At 45.3% G+C, this 21,408-nt stretch overlaps 1 protein-coding gene across 7 annotated transcripts in view; it reads right to left on the bottom strand.

Moving 5' to 3' along the window:
* Positions 1-21,103, bottom strand: part of LOC147608860 (Serine/Threonine-kinase) — an 82,569-nt gene extending 61,466 nt beyond the window's left edge. Inside the window, exons 1-3 of one of the 7 annotated variants that reach the window (XM_086788463.1) lie at positions 20,840-21,103; positions 11,945-12,021; positions 11,719-11,799 (exon numbers count right to left, since the gene is read on the bottom strand). In XM_086788463.1, the coding sequence (XP_086644589.1) occupies positions 11,719-11,799; positions 11,945-12,021; positions 20,840-21,011 (330 nt within the window). In that variant the 5' untranslated portion in view covers positions 21,012-21,103. Of the gene's footprint in view, positions 1-11,718; positions 11,800-11,944; positions 12,022-20,835 lie in introns of all 7 variants that reach the window. The other 6 variants (XM_086788470.1, XM_086788464.1, XM_086788465.1 and 3 more) reach the window with 6 other exon arrangements.
* Positions 21,104-21,408: the final 305 nt, after the last annotated feature.

The raw sequence follows: 21,408 nt of genomic DNA, 5'->3' as shown, positions 1-21,408 counted from the left end.
ACGGGAAACTTTACCTCGTACCTTCCTTTCTTTATGTGCCAGTATCTGCTCTGGAATCAGAACCTCATCAAGTTCCTCAACTTCCGGCTGAGCCTCATCTGATACATCCTCAGGCACATCCCCACGGAAAGGTTTAAGAAGACTCACGTGAAAAGCATTGTGAATCCTCCAGTGATCTGGTAACTTCAAACGATAGGTTACCTCACCAATCTTTTCCAAAACCTGAAAAGGCCCATAATATCGCATGCTCAACTTAGGGAATAAGCGCTCTTTACCCTTCATCTTCTTGAGTCTAGCCTTTTCAAAGCGCAAAAGAACCCAATCACCCAATGCAAACTGTAAATCACGTCTGTGACGGTCTGCGGCTTTCTTTTGCTTCTGCTGAGTTTTCTGGAGGGCCAACTTAACTCTCCGATAAGCTTCATCCAAGCTCTCCACATACTGATCAGCCTCAAAGATCTTATCCTTTGTATGCAAAATGGGTGGAACCTTCTTCCCTCCTTCTACAATCTCAAAAGGCGCTTTGCCTGTCGAGCTATGTATAGTGTTGTTATATGCAAACTCCACTAAAGGAAGATACTTTTCCCATTGTTGCTTGTGCTCTGACACATAACACTTGAGAAGATCCAACACTGAAGAGTTAGCCTCTTCTGACTGACCATCTGTCTGTGGATGAAATGACGATGAAAACTTGAGAGTTGTACCCATGTTGTCAAACAACCCTCTCCAAAACAAACTCGTCATCCGTGGATCACGGTCACTAATGATAGACGTAGGCAAGCCATGATACTTGAAGATGTTCGCCATGAACAACTTCACCATATGATCCACTTTAATTGTCTTCCGCACGGGAATGAAATGAGCCTGCTTACTGAACCTACATATGATAGTCCAGATCCCATCATTTCCCGTTTGTGTCCGTGGAAGATCAAATACAAAATCCATGGCAATGCTCTCCCAAGGTCTATCCGGAATAGGTAAAGGCTGTAATAACCCTGGTGTCTTCTGACGGTCAAACTTTACCTTCTGACATACGATGCATTGCCTCACAAAGGCATCAACATCTCTTCTCAAGGTTGGCCAATAAAAGAAAGTCTCCACTGCTTTTACCGTGGCGTCAATACCTCTATGACCTGCATACGGTGGAGCATGACTTTCAATCATAACCTTGAGTCGCAATGGCCTGGTAACACACAGTCTGCCATGCATCAATAAAAACCCATCCCTGAGAGTGTAATGCTCATGCCGCTGACCCTCAGACATCTGATCATACAACCTTTCAAAATCCTCATCATGGGCATACTGCTCTTTCATTTCATCAAGCTCATGATGATAAGCAAGTGAAACTGCAGAGACCTGTGGCTTGCGTGACAAAGCATCTGCCACTACATTCTTTTTGCCTTCCACATGCACAATCTGGAAGTGAAACATTGACAAAAAGTTTGCCCAACGCATATGCTTCTCTGAAAGCTTAGTCTGCGTGAGGAAGTAACGCAAGGTCTGATGATCTGTCTGTACAGTGAAATCAGCCCCAAGCAAGTAGTGTTTCCATGTAGAAAGAGCGTGAATTACAGCCAACATCTCTTTCTCATACACCTGTAAATGCTTCTCGGCATCTTGCAAAACTCTACTCTCATAGGCTATCACATGTCCCTCTTGCATGAGAACTGCACCAATGCTACTTCCACATGCATCACACTGGACAACAAAAGCCTTTCGGAGGTCCGGTAACACCAATACTGGGTCCGAAGTAAGCTTTTCTTTGAGCTTTTTGAATGCTGTAATTTCCCGATCAGCCCATCTAAACGGAGTTGCTTTCTTCGTCAAAGCATGAAGAGGCGAAGCAATTTCAGCAAAGTGCCGTATGTAACGCCTGTAATAGGAACACAATCCTAAAAAGCTGCGTACATCATGCACGGTCCTCAAAGCTGGCCAATTAAGTATTGCTTCCACCTTTGCTGGATCCATACGGACTCCATGACCAGACACAATATGCCCCAAGAAATGTATATCCTGCAAAAAGAACTCACTCTTCTTGCCATTAACCACCAACCTATGGTTTCTGAGTTCTGCAAACACAATGGCCAAATGCCTTCTATGCTCTTCCTCAGTTTGTGAATGCACAATCATATCATCAAAGAATGTGCCCACAAACTCTCTATGAGGCCTGAAAATCCTGTCCATCATTCTGTTAAATGTCGCAGGCGCATTTGTCAAACCAAAGGGCATAACCAAGAACTCATACAACCCAAATGTGGTTCGGAATGCTGTCTTATGCACATCCTCGGGTCTAATGCGTATCTGATGATACCCGCTTTTCAAGTCAATACGACTAAAAACTGTGGAGCCCTGTAAGCGGTCCAATATGTCATCGATCCTCGGTATGGGGAATCGATTCTTGATGGTATTCTTATTCAGCGCCCTGTAATCAATACACATGCGCCAAGAACCATCCTTCTTCTGCACTAAGAGCACAGGTGAGCAAAAGGGTGATGAGCTAGGCTGAATCAACCCCTTATTTAGAAGCTCCTGCACCTGACTCATAATCTCTTCCTGTTGGGCTGCACTAACACGATACGGCGGTCTATTCGGTGGAGTACTACCAGGAATCAGATCGATGGCATGATCTTCTGGCCTCTCAGGAGGTAATTCTCCTGGCAATGACTCGGAAAAACAGTCTTGAAACCCACTTAAGAAATCAGCCCTGTCTTTATCTAACATTGACAAATTAGACTTAGACTCATCATCCTGTGCATCCTTTACATAAATCAAGTACGCGGAAAGATGCTTTTTCATTACTGATGAAATCGCCGAAGCAAATACAATAGGAACAGATTCCCCTTTGAGTTTTACATCCAATACATGCTCTTTCCCTCTATGAGTCAGAGTAATTTTCCTATTGTAAGTATCCACCACCGCATGTACCCTGTGGCACCATGGCATCCCCAACAAAACATCACAGCCATCCAAAGGCATGATGAAGAACTCCTCGCTGTCCACATAACCCTGCAAATGAAGCCGAAGCTTCCCAATAATAGGAGTAACGGGTTTTGCATACCCTGGACAAGCCATATTAGCCTCATGTAACGGCCCCATCTCCTCTGCGCGAATCCCCAATCGGCCAGCCAAATCTGGTGAAATGAAGTTGGCTCTAGCACCTGTGTCAAAGAAGATCAAAGCATTCTGATCTCTCACTTTGCCCCATGCCCTGCACAACTCTGTAGCTTCACCACTTAGCTGCTCCCCCACAAGATCAGGAACTAAGCCTGCAGAAGGCTTTTGTTTCTTTGGCTTGGGCTCTCCTTTATTGTCAGGGTCCTTCTTGGACGTTCTTTTGGGACAATTGAATGACATATGCCCCTCTTCAGTACAGTAAAAACACTTTTGAGCATCTCTCAAAGCCTGTCTTTCCTCAGAAGTCCTTTTGGGCATTGGCAACTTCTTATACTTTGTCTCTGTAGACCCTTTAGCATCACGAGAAGCATGCCCAAATTTTTCAGCTTTCTTGCCCAATTTCTTACTGCCTTTAAACCCAGATGAACCACCTGTGAGTAACGCATTAGCTGTCATAGCATTTTCAATCATCTGTGACATGTTCGTTACTCTTGTCTTGATACAATAATCTCGTACCTCCTTGGGCAGCCCACAACAATACTTCTCTACCTGCTCAGATAATGGCACGGCACGATAAGAAGTCACTGGGAGTAGAGCTTCCCAAAACTTCTTGTTATAATCCTCCAAACTATCACACTTTGAAGCATCCAGCTTGTGCCATGCGGTCATAACATCCACCTCAAATGTAGATGTGAGCCATACGGAAGAGAAAACCTGTTTAAATTGGACCCATGTGGTGGGTGCTATGCCCTGCAAAAGAAGAGTAGACCACCACTGCAAAGCATTGCCCTTGAGAAAAGTGGCAGCTTTCCTCACCTTCGAGGACTCTGTATAATTCCCACCAGAAAAAGCAGCATCAAACTGCTGTAAAAAGGTAAGTGCCTTCAATTTATCCTTGGCCCCACTGAAAGTGTCAAACTTCACTGCAGCTCCCCCTTCCTTGTAATCCTTCGCCTTTCCCATAGGCGTTAGATTATCATAGGGAAGTGGTTTTGTGAGATTGCTGCCCCCAACATTCATACCCATCATTGGGTCAACATTTCCCATTCCAACACCAGGCATACCATACATCCCAGCCATGTTTCCATACATTCCATGCTGCATACCTGGCTGCATACCACCAAACATATTGCCTTGCATCCCAGGTTGCATGCTTCCAAACACATTTCCTTGCATACCGGACTGCATACCACCATACATATTCCCTTGCATGCCAGGCTGAAAATTGGCTCCAAAAGGCCCATACATACCCATGCCTCCCTGAGGATAACCCCCAGTCATGGATTGGAACACCGAACCACCACCAAAGTACCCTGGATGCATGTTCTGCTGAGGAATAGGTGGCTGTCCATAGAAGGAACTCTGTGGGTTTGCACCAAAAGCATGCTGCATATTCGGAAACTGTGCAGGAGATGGATCCTGTGGAGTGGTACCACTATGACCTTGAGAAAGATTCTTTGAACGAACCTTCTTCTTCTTTTTCTGGGGCTCTGTGCGAGATCTCAAAAATTCAGCAAATCTCTCACTCTGTGTGAGCTGCATAAAAGTATCCATAACACTAGCCAAGCGATCTTTGAACCGAGCATCATCATCCTCTTTACCATGCACATCTTCTGGCTGTGTTACATCCTCATAAGGCTCAACATCTGCAGCCTGTTCGCCTGCAAAAATATCCTCAGATACATCTCTTTCAGGAGAAGTCTCTTGCTCTTCTTCTTCTTGATAGAAGTACTCTTCCTCTGTATCAGACATGATTGCTGAATTTTCAGCGATGGCTTTCTCCAAAACAACCACGAGCTCACCCCCTTCAAAAAGTTGATGATTGGTCCCGGCAACGGAACCTTGAAACCGGCCTCTGATAGAAAACCAGAGTGCGGTAGGAGCAATCACCCGTCCACTTGTAGTCTAGATGAGAAACAAAACACAGATTGGAGCTAGAGTGCCCAAATCTGAAAACACAGCGACACCTGTTGGCCCCAAAGCTTGGCGCCCCTTGCGGTATTTCTTTATTCAATTAAAATAATATGTATGGCTGAGTACAACACAAAAACCAGCCAAGAGTTTACACCTGTAAGTCCAATCTGACTGCCCACAAATCCTTCTCAGCACAGAGGATCTATGCACACAGATCTGTGTCCTCAAGCAACACACTGTGCCTCCCTCTGATCAGCCAAGTTCACAAAGCAGGCCAGCCATGGGCATACATCTGGCATAACTCAAGAGCATGATACATCTTCTCAGCTCAAACATACATATGCTGTTCAATCCCTGTCTTAATCCCTTGTCAATCTGCCATACTCCTCCTCTCACAAGGAGCCAGATAACACATACCTGTAGCAGACATCAAGCAACAGAAAGAGAGATAGATGAACAGAGTCAAGGCTTACCAAGTTCAGCTCGTGAAACAACTCTGGAGGAAGCAACAGCACTAATCTGTGCCTGCAGGCACTTGAACCCACAATCCTGCTTCACACGTGTGCTTGCACTTGCCTGTATCTTCCTCCTGATGCTCACTCCTATGCTGTCCTTGAAAGTACAGATCTGAAAATCAGCACTGTACTTGATTGTACCGCCTCGGGATGCGTGCCAAGCGTTGTACTTGCATAAACAACCTGCTGTCCACTTCTGTACCTGCCTGAATCAGCCTGCACAGGTCTGTCCAGCACCCAGTAAAGCGCCGCCTGCACCTGTATGAGCTGTATCTGACTGCCCGTACACTGTACGGCAGTCGTACAGTAAGGTATGGGCTGGAAAACTGACTGTCCAGCCTGTATAGGGCTTCTGCGCAGCCACCAGCAGCTGCTCTGTGCGCCGCCAGCAACAAAGGAGAAAGAGAGAGAGAGAGAGAGAGAGAGAGAGTCCAGTACTGGCCGTACAGTGCTGTACGGCTGGTTCTCTCAGAAAAACAGCAACAAAGCTGATCTTCAGCAGCCGCCTCCTCCTCCTTGAGCTCTTCCACGATAGGATACAAGCGCATGAGGGCTTTCTCCACTTTTGCTACACGACTCCCCAAAAAGGGAGGAGAGAGAGTGAAGAGAGAGAAAACTCCTTTCCAAGTTAATCCCTAGGGCCCCAACTTAATAAGTTCCTAGGGCCACTAAGGCCTAGGGGCAAAACTTCAATAAACATTAAAAGTTAATGTTTTAATGTTCCCCCTTCACACCTAGGGATGTCCACACATCTTAAACACTGTCCGGGCACCCCCCATGTGAATCATAAAATATTCTGACCCTGCAACCACCATGCCCACACTTGTCCTGCTCCATTTTCACAGGGCCATGACAACATCAACCTGCTCACAAGGATCATGTATTGTCAGTTTGGTATTCGGGTCCATCGAAGATCAAATAGGCTTGTAGTTCTCCATCCCAAAGGCCTCCAGCAACTCATGAACATACCGCTGCTGAGGAACAAAGAACCCCCTCTGGGTTTGCAAAATCTCCAATCCCAAAAAGAAATGGAGTAAGCCTAAATCCATCATCTCGAACTCCTTTGACAAGAAGGCAGCCTTCGTCACAGCTATGTGCTCCACGTGACCTCCAGTGAGAATAAGATCATCCACATAGAGGATAATCAAGGTGACCATACCGTGTTCCCGGAAGATGCAAGTTCGGATCTACAACTGATCTCCAGAAACCCTTTCTAATAAAGAAAGAATCAATCTTCTGATTCCAAGCACACGGAACCTATTTAAGACCATTTAAGACCTTCTATAACCTGTAAACCATTCCCTTTGATGCCGGAACCTCAAAGCTTGGAGGTTGCTCAACATACACCTCCTCCTGCAAGTCACCATTCACGAATGCAGATTTTACATCCATCTGATACACCAACCACCGCTGAGAAGAGGCAAGGGCAAGAACTGTCCAAATCGTGGTCATCCTAGCTATTGGTTCAAAAGTGTCCTCATAGTCGATGCCAAGCCGCTGAGCATAGCCCGTAGCCACAAGTCTGGCCTTGTGCTTGTCCACTGACCCATCAAACGTATACTTAGTCTTGTCGATCCACTTGACACCAATGACTAACCATTTTGACGGCCTCGAAACCAAACCCAAGTGTTATTCTTCTCTAAGGCTTCAAGTTTCACTTGCATGACTTTCCTCCAAGTCTCCTGGGAAAGAGCTTCCTTAATTGAAGTAGGCTATGTGTCCCGAATGATACGAGACATCAATGCATAATTTACCTGTAAAAGCTCCTCTAACTCACGAACGCAAGAACTGGAATGTTCCTGCCTGTTGCCAACATCTGGCAAGCCATCCAACATCTGATCCCGGAAAGCCCGCCGCAACGCATCCACATTCAAGTGGCCATGAAGAAACTGCCACAAATCACCTAGCTGAGTACCTGTCAAAAAAGAGAGTGCTGAGAGTTTGTAGATCCCATTCTCCACTCTGCCTTCCCAAACAACCTGGCTTGTGCCTTTGTCCCGGAGAGCAGCAAAATGCTCATCAAAATCCACCCGCATGCCAGTCTTGCAAACTTCATGCACTGACAAAAGATGAAAACCAAGAGATGGGACATAAAGAACCTAGGAGGAATGTTTTCCCCCTCTCCCACATCGGGTATGATCTCTGACCTGTCCTCACTGTGAATCAGGATAGTGGACTTGTCACCAATAAGGATGTGATATGTCTGTCGTCGAAGATCCTGTAGTAACTCTCGAGAAGGAGTCATGTGCCTGGAAGCACCACTGTCGAGAATCCACTCCCGAGTATCCCTAGCAATGAGACCAACCGCCTCCCTGCTCGAAGAAGATGAAACTCCGGTGTTAATAATCTCCAAGTGCACAAAAGCTAGATCCAGTTTGCACGGTTGCAACTAAGGAATAAGCACCTTTCTTGGTGCTCTGCTGAGGACATTTCCTCTAGTAGTGACCCTTCTAGCCACAATGGTTACAGGTTCGCTCGGCCTTCAATCCCAGTCGGGCTCCAGCTCAGAAGACTTCGCCTGTGAAGACTTCCCTTTGCCCTTGTTGTTGTTGTTGTTGTTGTTGTTGTAGCCTTTCGACTATTGGCTAGTCAAAGCCTCAGAACCTCCGTCCTATGGAGGGTTCGTAAACTGCTCTTCTTGGTCCAAAACCATCGGTGCAAGCTCCTCCCATGTAATGGTGCTAAGCCTCCCACTGGTGATCAAAGAAGAATAGAAAGCTGCGTACTAAGGGGTAAGATGAGACAGCAAAGTGATGGCCATATCCTCTGAAGATATCTCCTTCCTAGCCTGAAGAACCTCCTAGTGAAGAGCCTAGAGTTTGTTGATGTGCTCTCGCATCGTCGAAGACTTTGCAGGATTCATCACTCGCATCTGCACTTCCAAGGAAATCCTCTTCATGGGTGATACCTTGTTATACAAAGAAGCAAAGTAGTACCAAATCCCTCGAGCCAACATCATGTGTTTAATGTGATTGATTACTTGGGGTGTGCAATTAAGGAAGATGAAAGAATGCACACAGGCATTGACACGATCCCATAGCTATGCCAGAGCCTCCTGCTCTTTCCTAATAGAAAGTGAAAGCTCCTCCTCCTCCAACTCTAGCCTTGGAACTCCAACCACAATGAAATCAGCCAAATCATAAGACTCCAGGACAGACTCCATCATTACCTTCCAAATGCCATAGTTGGTCCCGTCCAAGTGTCGATCCACCGGGAATGTAGGGAGGGTGGGGATCTTCACATGCTTCTCAGCCATCTCGGGGGTTCACAAGGTCTTGTGAAGGAAGCGTGGCTGGGAAAAAAAAAAGAAGAAGACGCTGCAACTGCTATGCAAGGTGGCTGTCCAGCAATGATGGCCACCTTCTACCTACTTCTCCACGTCCTGAACAGCCCAGAAATTATCCAATCAACACCAAAAAAAACAGCAAACCCTCAAGCTCGCACTGTTTCCAAGCTTCAAGCCACCTGGGGCTCTGATACCATGTCAGAATGGGCAGCAGAAATGAGACAAACTACTGTGAAAAAGAAAACACAGAACTGCAGGAGAGAGAAGCTGTATAAACTCTACTATATACACAAGAGATCCGGCACAGTGGTGTGTGGGGGGGAAGGGTGCAATATATACAAGAACGGGCTGCTGGTTGGCCAGCCTAAAACAGGACGACAGCCCAATGAGATGCCCACGACCAGGCCAGGCCCAGTCAGCCAGCAAAAGGCCTGGTCGGCTGGCCCACAACCAGTGCCACCTGGTCGGCCAGCCCCTCAATGGGCCCCTCCTGGCCAGCCACTGCCAACCAAAACATGAACACAAAAAATACCCCCCCCCCCCCCCCCCCCCTATGTAGGGACAGGAGATGACTACTAACATGCAGAGCCTCAGGACAGGCCGGGTTTCGGAGGAGCTACTCTACCCTTGACCATATCTTCACCCTCCATGCCATCATCGAGGAGGGTGCCATCATCGAGGAGGGTACAGCACGACATCAAAGGATTTACTGCTGCTTTGTGGATTTCCGCAAAGCTTCTGATACTGTACCCCAAGCCCGCCTCCTACACCGTCTACTCCTACAGGAGATAGAAGTCCCATCTGACATGGTTTGGAGCATCATCGCCCTCTATGAGTCCGTCACCGGACGAGTGAAATGCACTTGATATGTATGAGCCCACTTCATTTGACCACACGATCTCGCATGCACAAAATGCAAAAATAAAGTACAATAACAGGAAGCCCAAGACCACAAAAACCCACCCTCAGTATTGGGAACAAGGCAGAAAAAGCTACCGTTTCCACACCTGCACCCAAGCTATCCTCAGACAAGAAAGCCACAAAGGTGGACACTTAAATCCAACAGAAAGGGCACAATAGCAACACGAGAACACTTGAATATGGTGCCACACAGTGGAGCATCCCATTAGGCAATGCCCCAAGAACCCACTCCCACACCGGCCTCCACCCAGGCAATTGTTGCCGGACCAACCCCCGACCCAATTATTAGTATGTAATTTGCAGACCACTAGAAGTTTAGCCATCGGAAACTACCTCTCGACTAGAAGATCAGCAGGACGAAGATCCAGTAAAGAAAGACAAGCTCCTTAAGTGCTGTGACACTTTAGCAGGACACCCCACCATAGTCTTGTTTGATTGCGACATTACCAAGGACGCATTTCTATGCAGCTTGCCGAACAAGCCTGCCTAGATTTGACACTAATGTACCAAACAGTCATCGATTTTAGAGATAAAATGAGTCTACAAGTTAAGTGTGTTGCCCAAAAGACAACACTGGTACTCCCTCAGGTGGAGTTTACACAAGATTTCTTAGTCACACGATTGATTGGTGTGACCATGATTTGGGGTGTAAAATGGGACAATACAAACCACAGATTGACTAGGATGATAACTGTTTGGGATCACAACAACATTACTGAGCTCGGTCATCATCCAAGGAGAACTTGAAAGATCTCTACAATCTATCATCTCTAGTGTACAATCTAGTAGTCCGAACAATGTAATTCTTCGTGTTACTGTTGGGACTAATCATGTGAATAAGATCTCTCAAGAGCATGCACAGGCAGTTTCATATAAGTGATGGACCCAATGACGAAAGAGACTTGGGACGTTCTGACACACACTCACCCCCAACAGCTTCGTCACCCACTTGATCGTCCAAAAGTCACATTTTAGTGGATACCAAAGCACAAGACCTCATTACCTCCAGACATTCCGAAGTGGTGCCACATTCTGGCATCAACATTCAGTACACAAGACCCCCAAAAGCTCACGCAAGGTTTTACAAGAAAGATCCTGCACTGTTGAAGAATGACATTGCCGACTCCATCGTCAAGCTTAGTAGCAGGGGTGCCCACAGCCATGGGCACAAGGCCCAGCACTTAGGCACCCATGAGAAAGGGCCTTTTCCAGCCCATGACTTGTCTTAAAAGAAAATTGGCCTGCTCTTCTACAGTCGGCATCCCCTCCCCACCATAAAATGATGCACAGCCTTGCACCCATATGGTAGATACAACTGTCAAATGCAGCCCTCAACCAACAACGCAAGGATTAGGAGGTCCAGACCAGTCCCAAATGAGTGTTTATAGCAAAACACAGGTCATCCAGCCTGTGTGAGAAAAACACCATCATCAAGCTGTCCAGCAGGTGCTAGAGTAAGCAGCCAGCATTCAGCCCAAGCCTCAGCATCTGCACGTCACTTGGTCAATACAAACAGGGATTTACAGCCCTGCAAGTCAGTCTATTTACACACACAGCAATACAAGCAAATACATGGGGGCCCTTCTAAGGGTTATTGGGACTGTATTGTCCTCTCTCTGCTTCATCTTGCTCTTGAATGATCTCTCCTAAACAAGTAAAAGGTTCCATAAAGTTTTCACATGTAACACACACACACACACACATATACACACAAATGTTGTTGCCAACAAGGGCTCTTAGCTTCATACAAAATGCTTCCACTTTTTAAGCTCTTTGCAACAAGAATTTTCCATAATCACCAACAGGCATGTAGCCTAGCGCTATGCAGCCACAAGTTGTAATGCCCTCCGACAGGAAGACCAAGCCACCTTCAAGCGGGTACCAAATTGTGACTACAGAAGATCTACTCAAAAGCAAAGAAAAAGTTCTCAATAATCAAGGAGGAGATAGGAAAGATCTTATGCAAACCTCTAACTCTCTATCCACAAGTGTGCGATCTTTTACACTACTGTATAGCTGTGAGAGAAGCACAAATGGAGGAACTGTGACCTGCAAGAAAGGAAATACATTATCCTTATGACTTGCACATGGATGCAATGACGTATGCACAACACAAAAGAGAATTAAGCCATGGTTACTTCCTAGAACAAATGAGGGACGGGGAAAAGTTTAAAAAGGGAGCCTTGAATCGAACCTTATCTATTTCTGGAAATTGAGCATGCATCATCTTCAGAGCAATGGTTGTATCCGAGGGGATGTTCCAATCCTCTGCTGTCCATCCCAACATAAGCAAGTAAATATATTGTCAACCGCACCAACACACAGAAACACTCTAAACTTTATTATAAACCATGCACATGCATGTATATACATACATAGAAGCCCAACTTGAACCACTAGAGGGATTCTAGAATCCCAACTTGAACAACAAATGGAAATCCAAAAATCCTCTTCTCTGTCTAATCATCATTAAAGTTTGCATCATTGTTCTTTATAAGGCTTAGCCCTGAGGATCAATCAAGTAAGGCTGTGTTAAGGGAAAGGGATTGCAGGCATGGGGACAAAGTGGAACAAATGCACAATTCTTCAACCAAACTGTGGAATCTGAGAAGTGGGAAGGTGTTCGCGCAATCAAAGTCAAAGTGAGTAGTCTGAGGAGGAAGGACGACAGGTTTCCAACTCTTCATCAAGTTTAGCAGGAGGGAATGTCACGTATGCACAACCGTGGACATGGATAACCTCATCATTAAGCCGGATTTGGCAACGTTTTAGGGGGGATTCAGGGGCAAATTTAGAGCAGATTTTGCAGCCCAATAGACTCTGGAAGTGCGCAAGACATACACCCATATATGGGACACCATTTGGGCACAATTTGGACACAAAAGACGACATTTTGGGCGAAGTTTTGTGGGCTGAAAAGGCAAAACCGACTGGATTACAATTTTTCCTCTTCTCCCTATAAATAGCCAAGCTCTCATTTGTACATATCATCTAATCCCCCCGTGGGATCAGGTCATAGGCTGTCAATAAAGGTCTAGAGTCAACCTTTTGGTCAACCAAAGGCCTCAAAAGTTGTATAGACATCATCATCTCTTTGTACCATATAATACGTTGAACACACAGCTTATCTCTTTCTCCTCTCTTTCTAATCATCATTAAAGTTTGCATCATTGTTCTTTATCAAGCTTAGGGCTGAGGATCAAGTAAGCAAGGCTTCCGCACATGCAACACTTTCCAAGTGATGTAGCTAAGGGAGACCTCTCGGCCATACTATTTAGCCCCATACTTGATATTTTGGAGAGTGGTATACCATCTAATGGGGCCTGATGCTCCTCTCATGTTTTATGTTCCTGGTACTCCATGATGAGATTTCCATGGACAGCTTTGTATCACTCCAATGAGATAGTTTTGTTATGTTTCTATTTTATTTTCCGTTCCATGATGAGATATGCCATGGACATTATTGTGTATCACTTTGGTCTCGTAGGCACATAGGGTCTCTTTGTAGAAGTTTAATCTCTCTCTCTCTCTCTCTCTCTCTCTCTCTCTCTCTCTCTCTCTCTCGGCAGCCAACCATCACCAATTTCTTCCGGACCTAGGAGGTGGAGGATACCGACATAGTGGATCTTGTGGACCATCCACGCTGCTCTGGACCTACCTCGCCCGAGAGGAGTTACCTCGGACCGAGCCTCTACACTCCAGCGTGCCCGACGCCCTTTGACCCCCCCGTCAGCCACGATCACCTCATCAACTCCAGATCCAGAACATGCTCCGCCGCCATCGAGCTACCTTTCCACGTGGCATAGCTGAGGGAGACCTTTCGGCCATACTCGTCAACCCCATGCTTGACATTTTGGAGAGTGGTATACCATCTACTCGGAGCTGATATTGCTCCCATGTTTTTTATGTTCTTAGTATCCCATGACGAGTTTCCATGGACAATTTTGTATCACCCTAGTGAGATAGCTATATTTATGTTTTCTTTCTGTTTTCTTTTCCATTCCATGATGAGATATGCCATGGACATCACTGTATCACTTTGGTCTCATAGGCCCATTGGGTCTTTAGTAGACACTTAATATCTCTCTCTCTCTCTCTCTCTCTCTCTCTCTCTCTCTCTCTCTCTCATCTTCTACACAACTTGTGACCACCATGTGAAGCGTACATATAAAGGATATACAAGTTCTTGTTGCTGCCCCTACCTTGCTCACACGCGAGCCAAACTGCATCCTAGTGTAACTATGAATAATATAAGCACTAACCTGGGGCAAATTCACGGCTACAACCAGAGAATTCTTAGAACCAAAGATAAAAGCATTGAAGAGGTACTTCAATGCAGCTTCAAGAGATATGAGCATGAAATCTTGCAATATAGGATCACAAGTGCAATTGACTTGGACTACCGGCCCTCGTTCACACCACAAGTTTTGCACAATATAAAGATGCAACATGCACTCTTTGGGTTGAAACAATCCCCTTATATCATGGTACCATTACATGGTCTCCTCCCTTCATGTACTCTATGATTGAATCTTCTAGGGAGATCAAACGACTCAGATAGCATTATAGCGGCAGGGATAGCTATCCACCCCATGCATAAGTTCATTGATAAGCTGTTCTAAGAGTCATACACAAGATATCATCCACATCCCTTGCATGAAGGTGGATTATGGATGGCAAAAGAGTTTTCCATCTCCTGCATTTTAGGCATATAAATTAAAACTTTCCTATACATACCCACTTAAGGGGAACAAAAACTTAACCAAACAACAAATTTAAGATAAAGGAAACATGTTGCTTTGTCAAGAGTTAGGATGATCATGTGTGATAAGAGCACTATCACATTAGCATGTACTTTATTAGAAGAAACAACATTTATAAACTCTCAAATGTTTCAACAAGATCTTTCTAGTTAGGTCCTTACTTGGTCAATTTCTATTCTTGTGCAAAACAGGTGAATCTTGAAGTTCAAGGCAAGCGTGAGAAAATGAGTGGCACACATGGGCAAGCAGCTTAGGCAAGCAAGGAACCTGATGAGAGGCTTTAGATCTCCTCACAATTAAGGTTGCTATAAGTTCACATATTGGCTAGCAACATGGCAGATTTAACCTCTCACAAGCAACTGAAACGCCAATACAAGAACCATAAAGAATAGTAGTGATAGAAGTAAGCTATGGCTATTAAGAGAGAAAATAAGAGGAGTATAGCCATTGTTAATTGCACATTAGCCATGGCTAAGATGCATTGAAGAATAGGATTTCAAAATAGTCCAGTTTGGCTTGTGGAATGGACCCTCAAACCCTAACCAATGAAGTTAATGTTGTCCAAACTCAGCTTGACAGCCACACTTACTACATTTTACCCAAGCTAGGAGACTTGGCTTTAATCAATCAATTCAAGCAAAGGAAATTACTTACAAAGTTACATGATATAATTGCTTGGGGGTGGTTCCCACAATCTTGACTCTTTAGTATGATACTCTCTTGTAGCTTATATTTGGTGTGGGGCTATTCACTTACATGTCCATGTGTTTCTTCTCTCCATCAAGGTCATTTGACCGATCTAATAGCAAAGGACCAACTTTGCCAATCATCTCATTCTTGCACAAAATCCACGCTGACATTATTTCTATTACATGCTCGTAAACATCACAATCAGAATTTGCATGTGGACGACCTTGATGGCCAAGAGCGTCCATGGATTGGCTTTCCAAGAAGGACTCTATTGGATTATATCATCTCCAGAGGGTCTACATAACCTTCTTCATGCTTGTATTGGCCATTTATGAGGCCCTGCATTGGCATATCTTAGCAAAGATTATTCAGCATTTTTCTACCATTTTTTGGTATTTTTAGGCATTTTATGTAGCATTTTATGCTATTGCCATGCTGTCGGCCTGCTACAACTGACCAACCAACATCCTCGGGGAGTATATAAGGGCTGGCTCCCTTTCCCCCAATTCATCTCATTTTTCAGCATTCAGTTGAGGTCATTAGCAGCTGCTACTGCTTCTCATCATTGTACAGCACCTACGGGCTTCCCTCGTGCTCAGATTTCAGCAATAAACATCAGTTTCCAGCATTTACAGGTCTTGTACTTGGGCCTACATCTGTGTTTTATATTTGCTTCACTTTCTTTCATGGTATCAGAGAAAAACGCTGACCTGTGAGCAGTAGAAAGCTGCGTTTTCTATTTTGGAGCAGAGGCTTCAACAGTTTGCTGCGTTTTCTACAGATTTCAGCGTAGAAGGTGCTGCGTTGTCTTCCGGGAGCAGAGGCTTCCTCGAGAGTGCTGCGTTTTCTTCATCTGACACTTGGGACTGTTGTATTTCTGAATTTTCAGCAAAGATTGCTGATTTTTCTGATTGTTGAAGCCCTCTTCTAGGTGCCGAGAACAAGGAACTCTTCCTCTCCTTTCAGTTTCCCACCCTCCCTCCCTTTCTTCTTGCTGTGCACAGCCTGAGAGGAGGACTTGCTGATTTTTTTCAGCCCCTTTTTTCAAAGAAGGTTTCTTGTCAGAGGACATGGCTTCACAAGATTACTACTGCTCCTTCTCCTGTTGATTCTCCAGCACCATCACAACCTGGATCCCCTGCTCCCACCGCTCCACAGGTGGTTCCTATTCCCAATCTTTCCTCTCTGAGTTTCTCTCCTCCAGGTCTTGCTCCCACCCCTACCCACATACCATCCTACAATCCTCCCCAAGTCAGTGACTCCATGAAGGTTACCGCAACCAACTATCATACTTGGTCTTTCTACACTCAGTTATTGCTGGAAGGAGCCGGTGTGTGGATGGCTATCTCCACACCTCACTTGGCGGACCCTACTTTGAGAAGCATATTGGATGCTCGGGCTCGTCTTATCATCATCCATTGCATGACTCCATCCATACCGGCACAGTTTGTCTCCTCCCGGAGTAATGCTCATCAAATGTGGACAGAGATCCAGAGGAGGTATGGGAGAGTTTCGACAGTGAAGATTGCCAAATTGGAGTCAGATCTGGAGAAGCTTACCATCACTGACTCAAATAACCTGATTGAGAAGATTGAAGAGTTTTCCCGTATCAAGCTACAACTTGAGGAGTACGGGAGCACCATCAACAATCCCATCCATAAACTTCTTGGTAAGTTGCCTGCTTCCTTTGATTCTTTCAAGGATAATATTTATTTCCGTGATCCTCTCCCCCCTTTTGAGGAAGTCGTGAGTTATCACCACGACAAGTGCATGCTTCGCGGAAAAGGCAAGTCAGAGTCTGCTTTTGTTGCCTCTAACAAGGGCAAAGGCAAAGGCGGAAAAGGGAACTCCAACAACAGCAACAGCAACAACAAAAACAAAGGCAAAGGCAAGGGTAAATAGGATTCTAAGGAATCCAAGGACAAAAGCAATGAATGTGATTATTGTGGCAAGACAGGTCATATTAAGGCTCGCTGCTTTGCTCGTCGTGATCCGGACTGATAATGGTGGCGAGTTTGTACCATTTGATGACTTCCTTGCTTCGAAGGGCATTCACCGACAGACTTCAATTCCTTACACTCCTCAGCAGAATGGAGTTGTGGAACAAAAGAACCGGACCGTCAAAGAGATGGCTCGTGCTTTGTTGCATCATGCAGGTCTCCCTCCTGCTTTCAGGGGTGAAGTTAAGGCTACCTCAGTTTATCTCATTAACCACTCTCTCACAAAAGCGGTTGAGGGGATGACTCAGGAGGAGGCCTTTACAAGACACGAGCCTTCTGTATCTCATCTTCATGTTTTCGGCTGTGTTGCTTATGTGCATGTCCCAGATAAGAACAAGACCACACTTGCCCCGAAGTCAAAGAGGATGATCTTCACATGCTACAGTCTGAGATCCAAAGGATACCGCTCCTGGGATCCAGAGATTGATGACATCATCATTTCTCGTGATGCTCGATTTGATGAGAGCTTGTTTGGCATTGATTCCTCTCTGCCTGATGCATCTTCCGAGTTTCCGGATGATCCGTTTCCGGCGGATGCTAGTGATCTTTTACCTCTTCCACGTCCAGCTCCTCCTCCGGCCTTTGGTACCACGGCCTTTACATCGTCGTGTTATTGGTGTGAAATGGATTTTCAAAGTCAAGTTTCATGCAGATGGTACTTTGGACAAGTACAAAGCCCGCCTTGCTACACGAGGATATGCTCAGAAGGTAGGTGAAGACTTTGATGAGACATTTGCTCCTACAGCCAGGTATGGCTCTGGCTGCACACTTCAGATGGCCCGTGTTCCAAATGGATGTCAAATCTGCTTATCTAAATGGAGATTTAGAGGAGGAAGTTTACGTTGAGCAGCCTCCTGGTTTTGTGATTCAGGGACAGAACACCCCATGTTTATCTTCTGCAGAAGGCTCCTTATGGTCTAAAATAGGCACCCCGTGCCTAGTATCAGAAGATTGATGCCTTCTTGTTATCTCTTGGCTTTGAGAGGGCATATGCTGACAGCAATCTCTATGTGCTTCTTTCTAATGGAGATATCTGTGTCATTGTTTTGTATGTTGATGACCTCATTCTTTCTAGCTCAGATACTGGGTTGGTCACACAGGTTCAGCCCAAGCTTTCAGAGACATTTGAGATGACAGATCTTGGCCTTCTACATTATTTTCTTGGGCTGGAGGTTTGGCAAAAAGATGACTGTATCTTTATTTCTCAGCAGAAGTATGTGAGGAAGCTCCTCACACTTTATGGGTTGTCAAATTGTACATCTCTCGTCCCATGGATCCCAATGCCAAGTTATCCAAGGAGGATGATACACCCTTAGTGGATTCCACAGAGTACCAGCAGACTGTTGGCTCATTGCTTTACCTTGCCAACACCTGTCCAAACATCTCCTATGCTATGAGTGTCCTCAGCCAGTTCTCATCAGCCGCTCGAAGGTCTCATTGGCATGCAGCTTTGAGTATTCTTTGTTATCTTCAAGGTACTTCAGATTATGGCATCACCTACTCTTGTGGTGCTGATTTGGTTGGCTTCACAGATTCTAATTGGGCAGGCTGTATTAATACTCGGAGGTCTACATCTAGATATTGCTTCATGCTTGGTTCTGGATTGGTTTCTTGGAAGTCTCAAAAGCATAGGACTATTTCTACTTCTTCCACCAAGGCTAAGTATAAATCCTACCTTCTCTCCTCTATTGAGGCACTTTGGATTCATCAAATTCTGGAGCATTTGTGCTGTGTCGACACTTCCCCGGTTACTATTTTCTCGGATTCTCAGAGTGCTATTGCTCTAGCACAGAATCCTGTGATACGAGGACGATCCAAGCATATTGAAGTGCATTATCATTTTGTACACAATTGGATCGAGTTGGGCCTTCTTCGATAGGCCTATTGTTCTACCAAGAACAATGTGGCTGATCTCTTCACCAAACCACTTCCAAGAGCTACTATGGAGGTGTTACTTCAACGTGCTGGTATTGGACCGCCCCTCTGGCACTGAAGGGGAGGTGTTGGATTATATCATCTCCAAAGGGTCTACATCACCTTTTTCATGCTTGTATTGGCCATTTATGAGGCCCTGCATTGGCATATATTAGCAAAGATTATTCAGCATTGTTCTATCATTTTTTTGGTATTTTTAGGCATTTTATGCTACTGCCGTGCTGTCGGCCTGCTATAGCTAGCCGATCAGCATCCTGGGGGAGTATATAAGGCCTGGCTCCCTTTCCCCCAATTCATCTCATTTTTCAACATTCAATTGAGGTCATTCAATTGAGGTCATTAGCAGCTGCTACTGCTTCTCATCATTGTACAGCAGGCTTCCCTCGTGCAGATTTCCGTAATAAACATCAGTTTCCAGCATTTATAGGTCTTGTACCTGGGCCTACATCTGTGTTTTATATTTGCTTCACTTTCTTTCAGACTCCCACGTCCGCTAGTCAGCCTTCCTTGGAAAATTGCACTCCCCTTATCCATTCCCTACGCCCTCTTCCTCTCCTTATTGTGACATGCGGAAGCCTTGTTGTACTTGATCCAGCCCTAAGCCTAGGAACACTAATGCAAAAGCAATGATTAGACAAAGAGAGGAGAGCGATGAACTATGTTTTTACTATATTGATATGATACAAAAAGATGTCCTTGGCTGTACAACTTCTGTGGCCTTTGGCCTTCCAAAATGGACTGACTACTAACCTAATGGGCTGATTGTTGACCTCCCCCATCTAGGGATTAGATGACTAAATACTAACCTATTTATAGGCCTCTTAGGCTGCCCCTTCTTCTACCCAACTGTTGGCAGCCACCAGCAGAGGACAAGCCAAGTCCTTATTTCATGCTGCCAACTCTATCTATATGGTGTCATATGACCTGGCCAACTGGGCACATAGGGCATGGGCTGCTTCTTTGCTTGTCAAAATCTACTAGTGCCCTAATTCTAACCTAAACTTACTGCCAAATCAGGAATTAGCCATGAGATTAGCCATGTCCACGGGTGCGCATGTGACATCCCCTCTTGCTAAACTTGATGTGACAGGATCCCGTCCTTTGACCTTTGATTGGACGATTGTCAGCATCCTTTGTCTCCACACGGACTCCAAAACTTGTCATTGGCAACCTTGATTGAAACCCTGCCATTCCTCAGATTCCACTCCAAGTCTAATGTTGAAAACTGTGCCTCTGTTCCACTTTGTCCCCTAGCCTACAATCCCTATCCCGTAACACAGCAAGGGTCTTCTTTCCAAGGATGATCATGCCTTTGCTGCACCCTTGGGACTGTTCCTGAGAGCCTCTGTATGCCCCTTTGAGTGGTTTTTCTTGCTGCCAACTAGCTCCACCCTGGCTGCGTTTCTTACTATGGATCTCTGCACCTTCCTGTGACTCCTAGTGCTTAGCTTGGCTAAGCATGATGCTCTAATACCAATGTGGCCTTGCTGTACTTGATCCAGCCCTAAGCCTACCGATTAGGAACGCTAATGCAAAAGCATTTAAACTATGTTTTCCGTTTATTGATATGATACACAAAAATATTTTTGGCTGTACAACTTACAACTTCTGTGGCCTTTGGCCTTCCAAAATGACTACTGACTTAAGCTTGGTGGATGTGCATGCAAACTGATTGAAATATGTGTAAAGAGACAGACCCACCCTCTTCTTGTTGCTGTTGTTCACTCTCCGGGGCGGTGGTGGGGTGCTGTACCGCATCCTGTTGAGAGGAAGAGGCCTCGTCTTTGGCGCGCTTGCTGGGCCTCTTTTGTGAGGATGAGGATGCGACGGACTGCGCCCACGAGTAGAGAGACTTCAAATCCCGCTTGTGCATTGAATCGCCTTCTTCTACTGGCGCAAACGCAGGTTCATAAGTAGAACGGGCGCTCCGCCAACGTTGTCCGGCCTCGCGAGAGACTTTTCACGAAGGGCGGACGCCAACTGTGGTAGGGACTCATTAATTAATCGAGCTCGTCATAATCGAGCTCTAAACGAGCTCGATTAATTAACGAATGTTCTAAAGTTTAAAACCATCATCGCGTATTCGCAATATATATTAAGGTTTTTTTTTTGATCACTCTCTCTCTTCGTATCGTAAATTTGCAACTTAAAAAACACATCTCTCTCTCTCTCTCTCTCTCTCTCTCTCTCTCTCTCTCTCTCTCTTATCACAAATTTAAAAATGTATTATTTTTTCTTTCAAAATCATCAGAGACGGAAGCCTCTTCTCT

Source organism: Cibotium barometz, chromosome 52 (genome assembly GCF_041138505.1).
Source record: "Cibotium barometz isolate CiBa-2024 chromosome 52, ASM4113850v1, whole genome shotgun sequence".
Classification (NCBI taxonomy): domain Eukaryota; kingdom Viridiplantae; phylum Streptophyta; class Polypodiopsida; order Cyatheales; family Cibotiaceae; genus Cibotium; species Cibotium barometz.
Note: the sequence above shows the minus strand (reverse complement) of the source record. Positions and strands in the feature narration are given on the sequence as shown.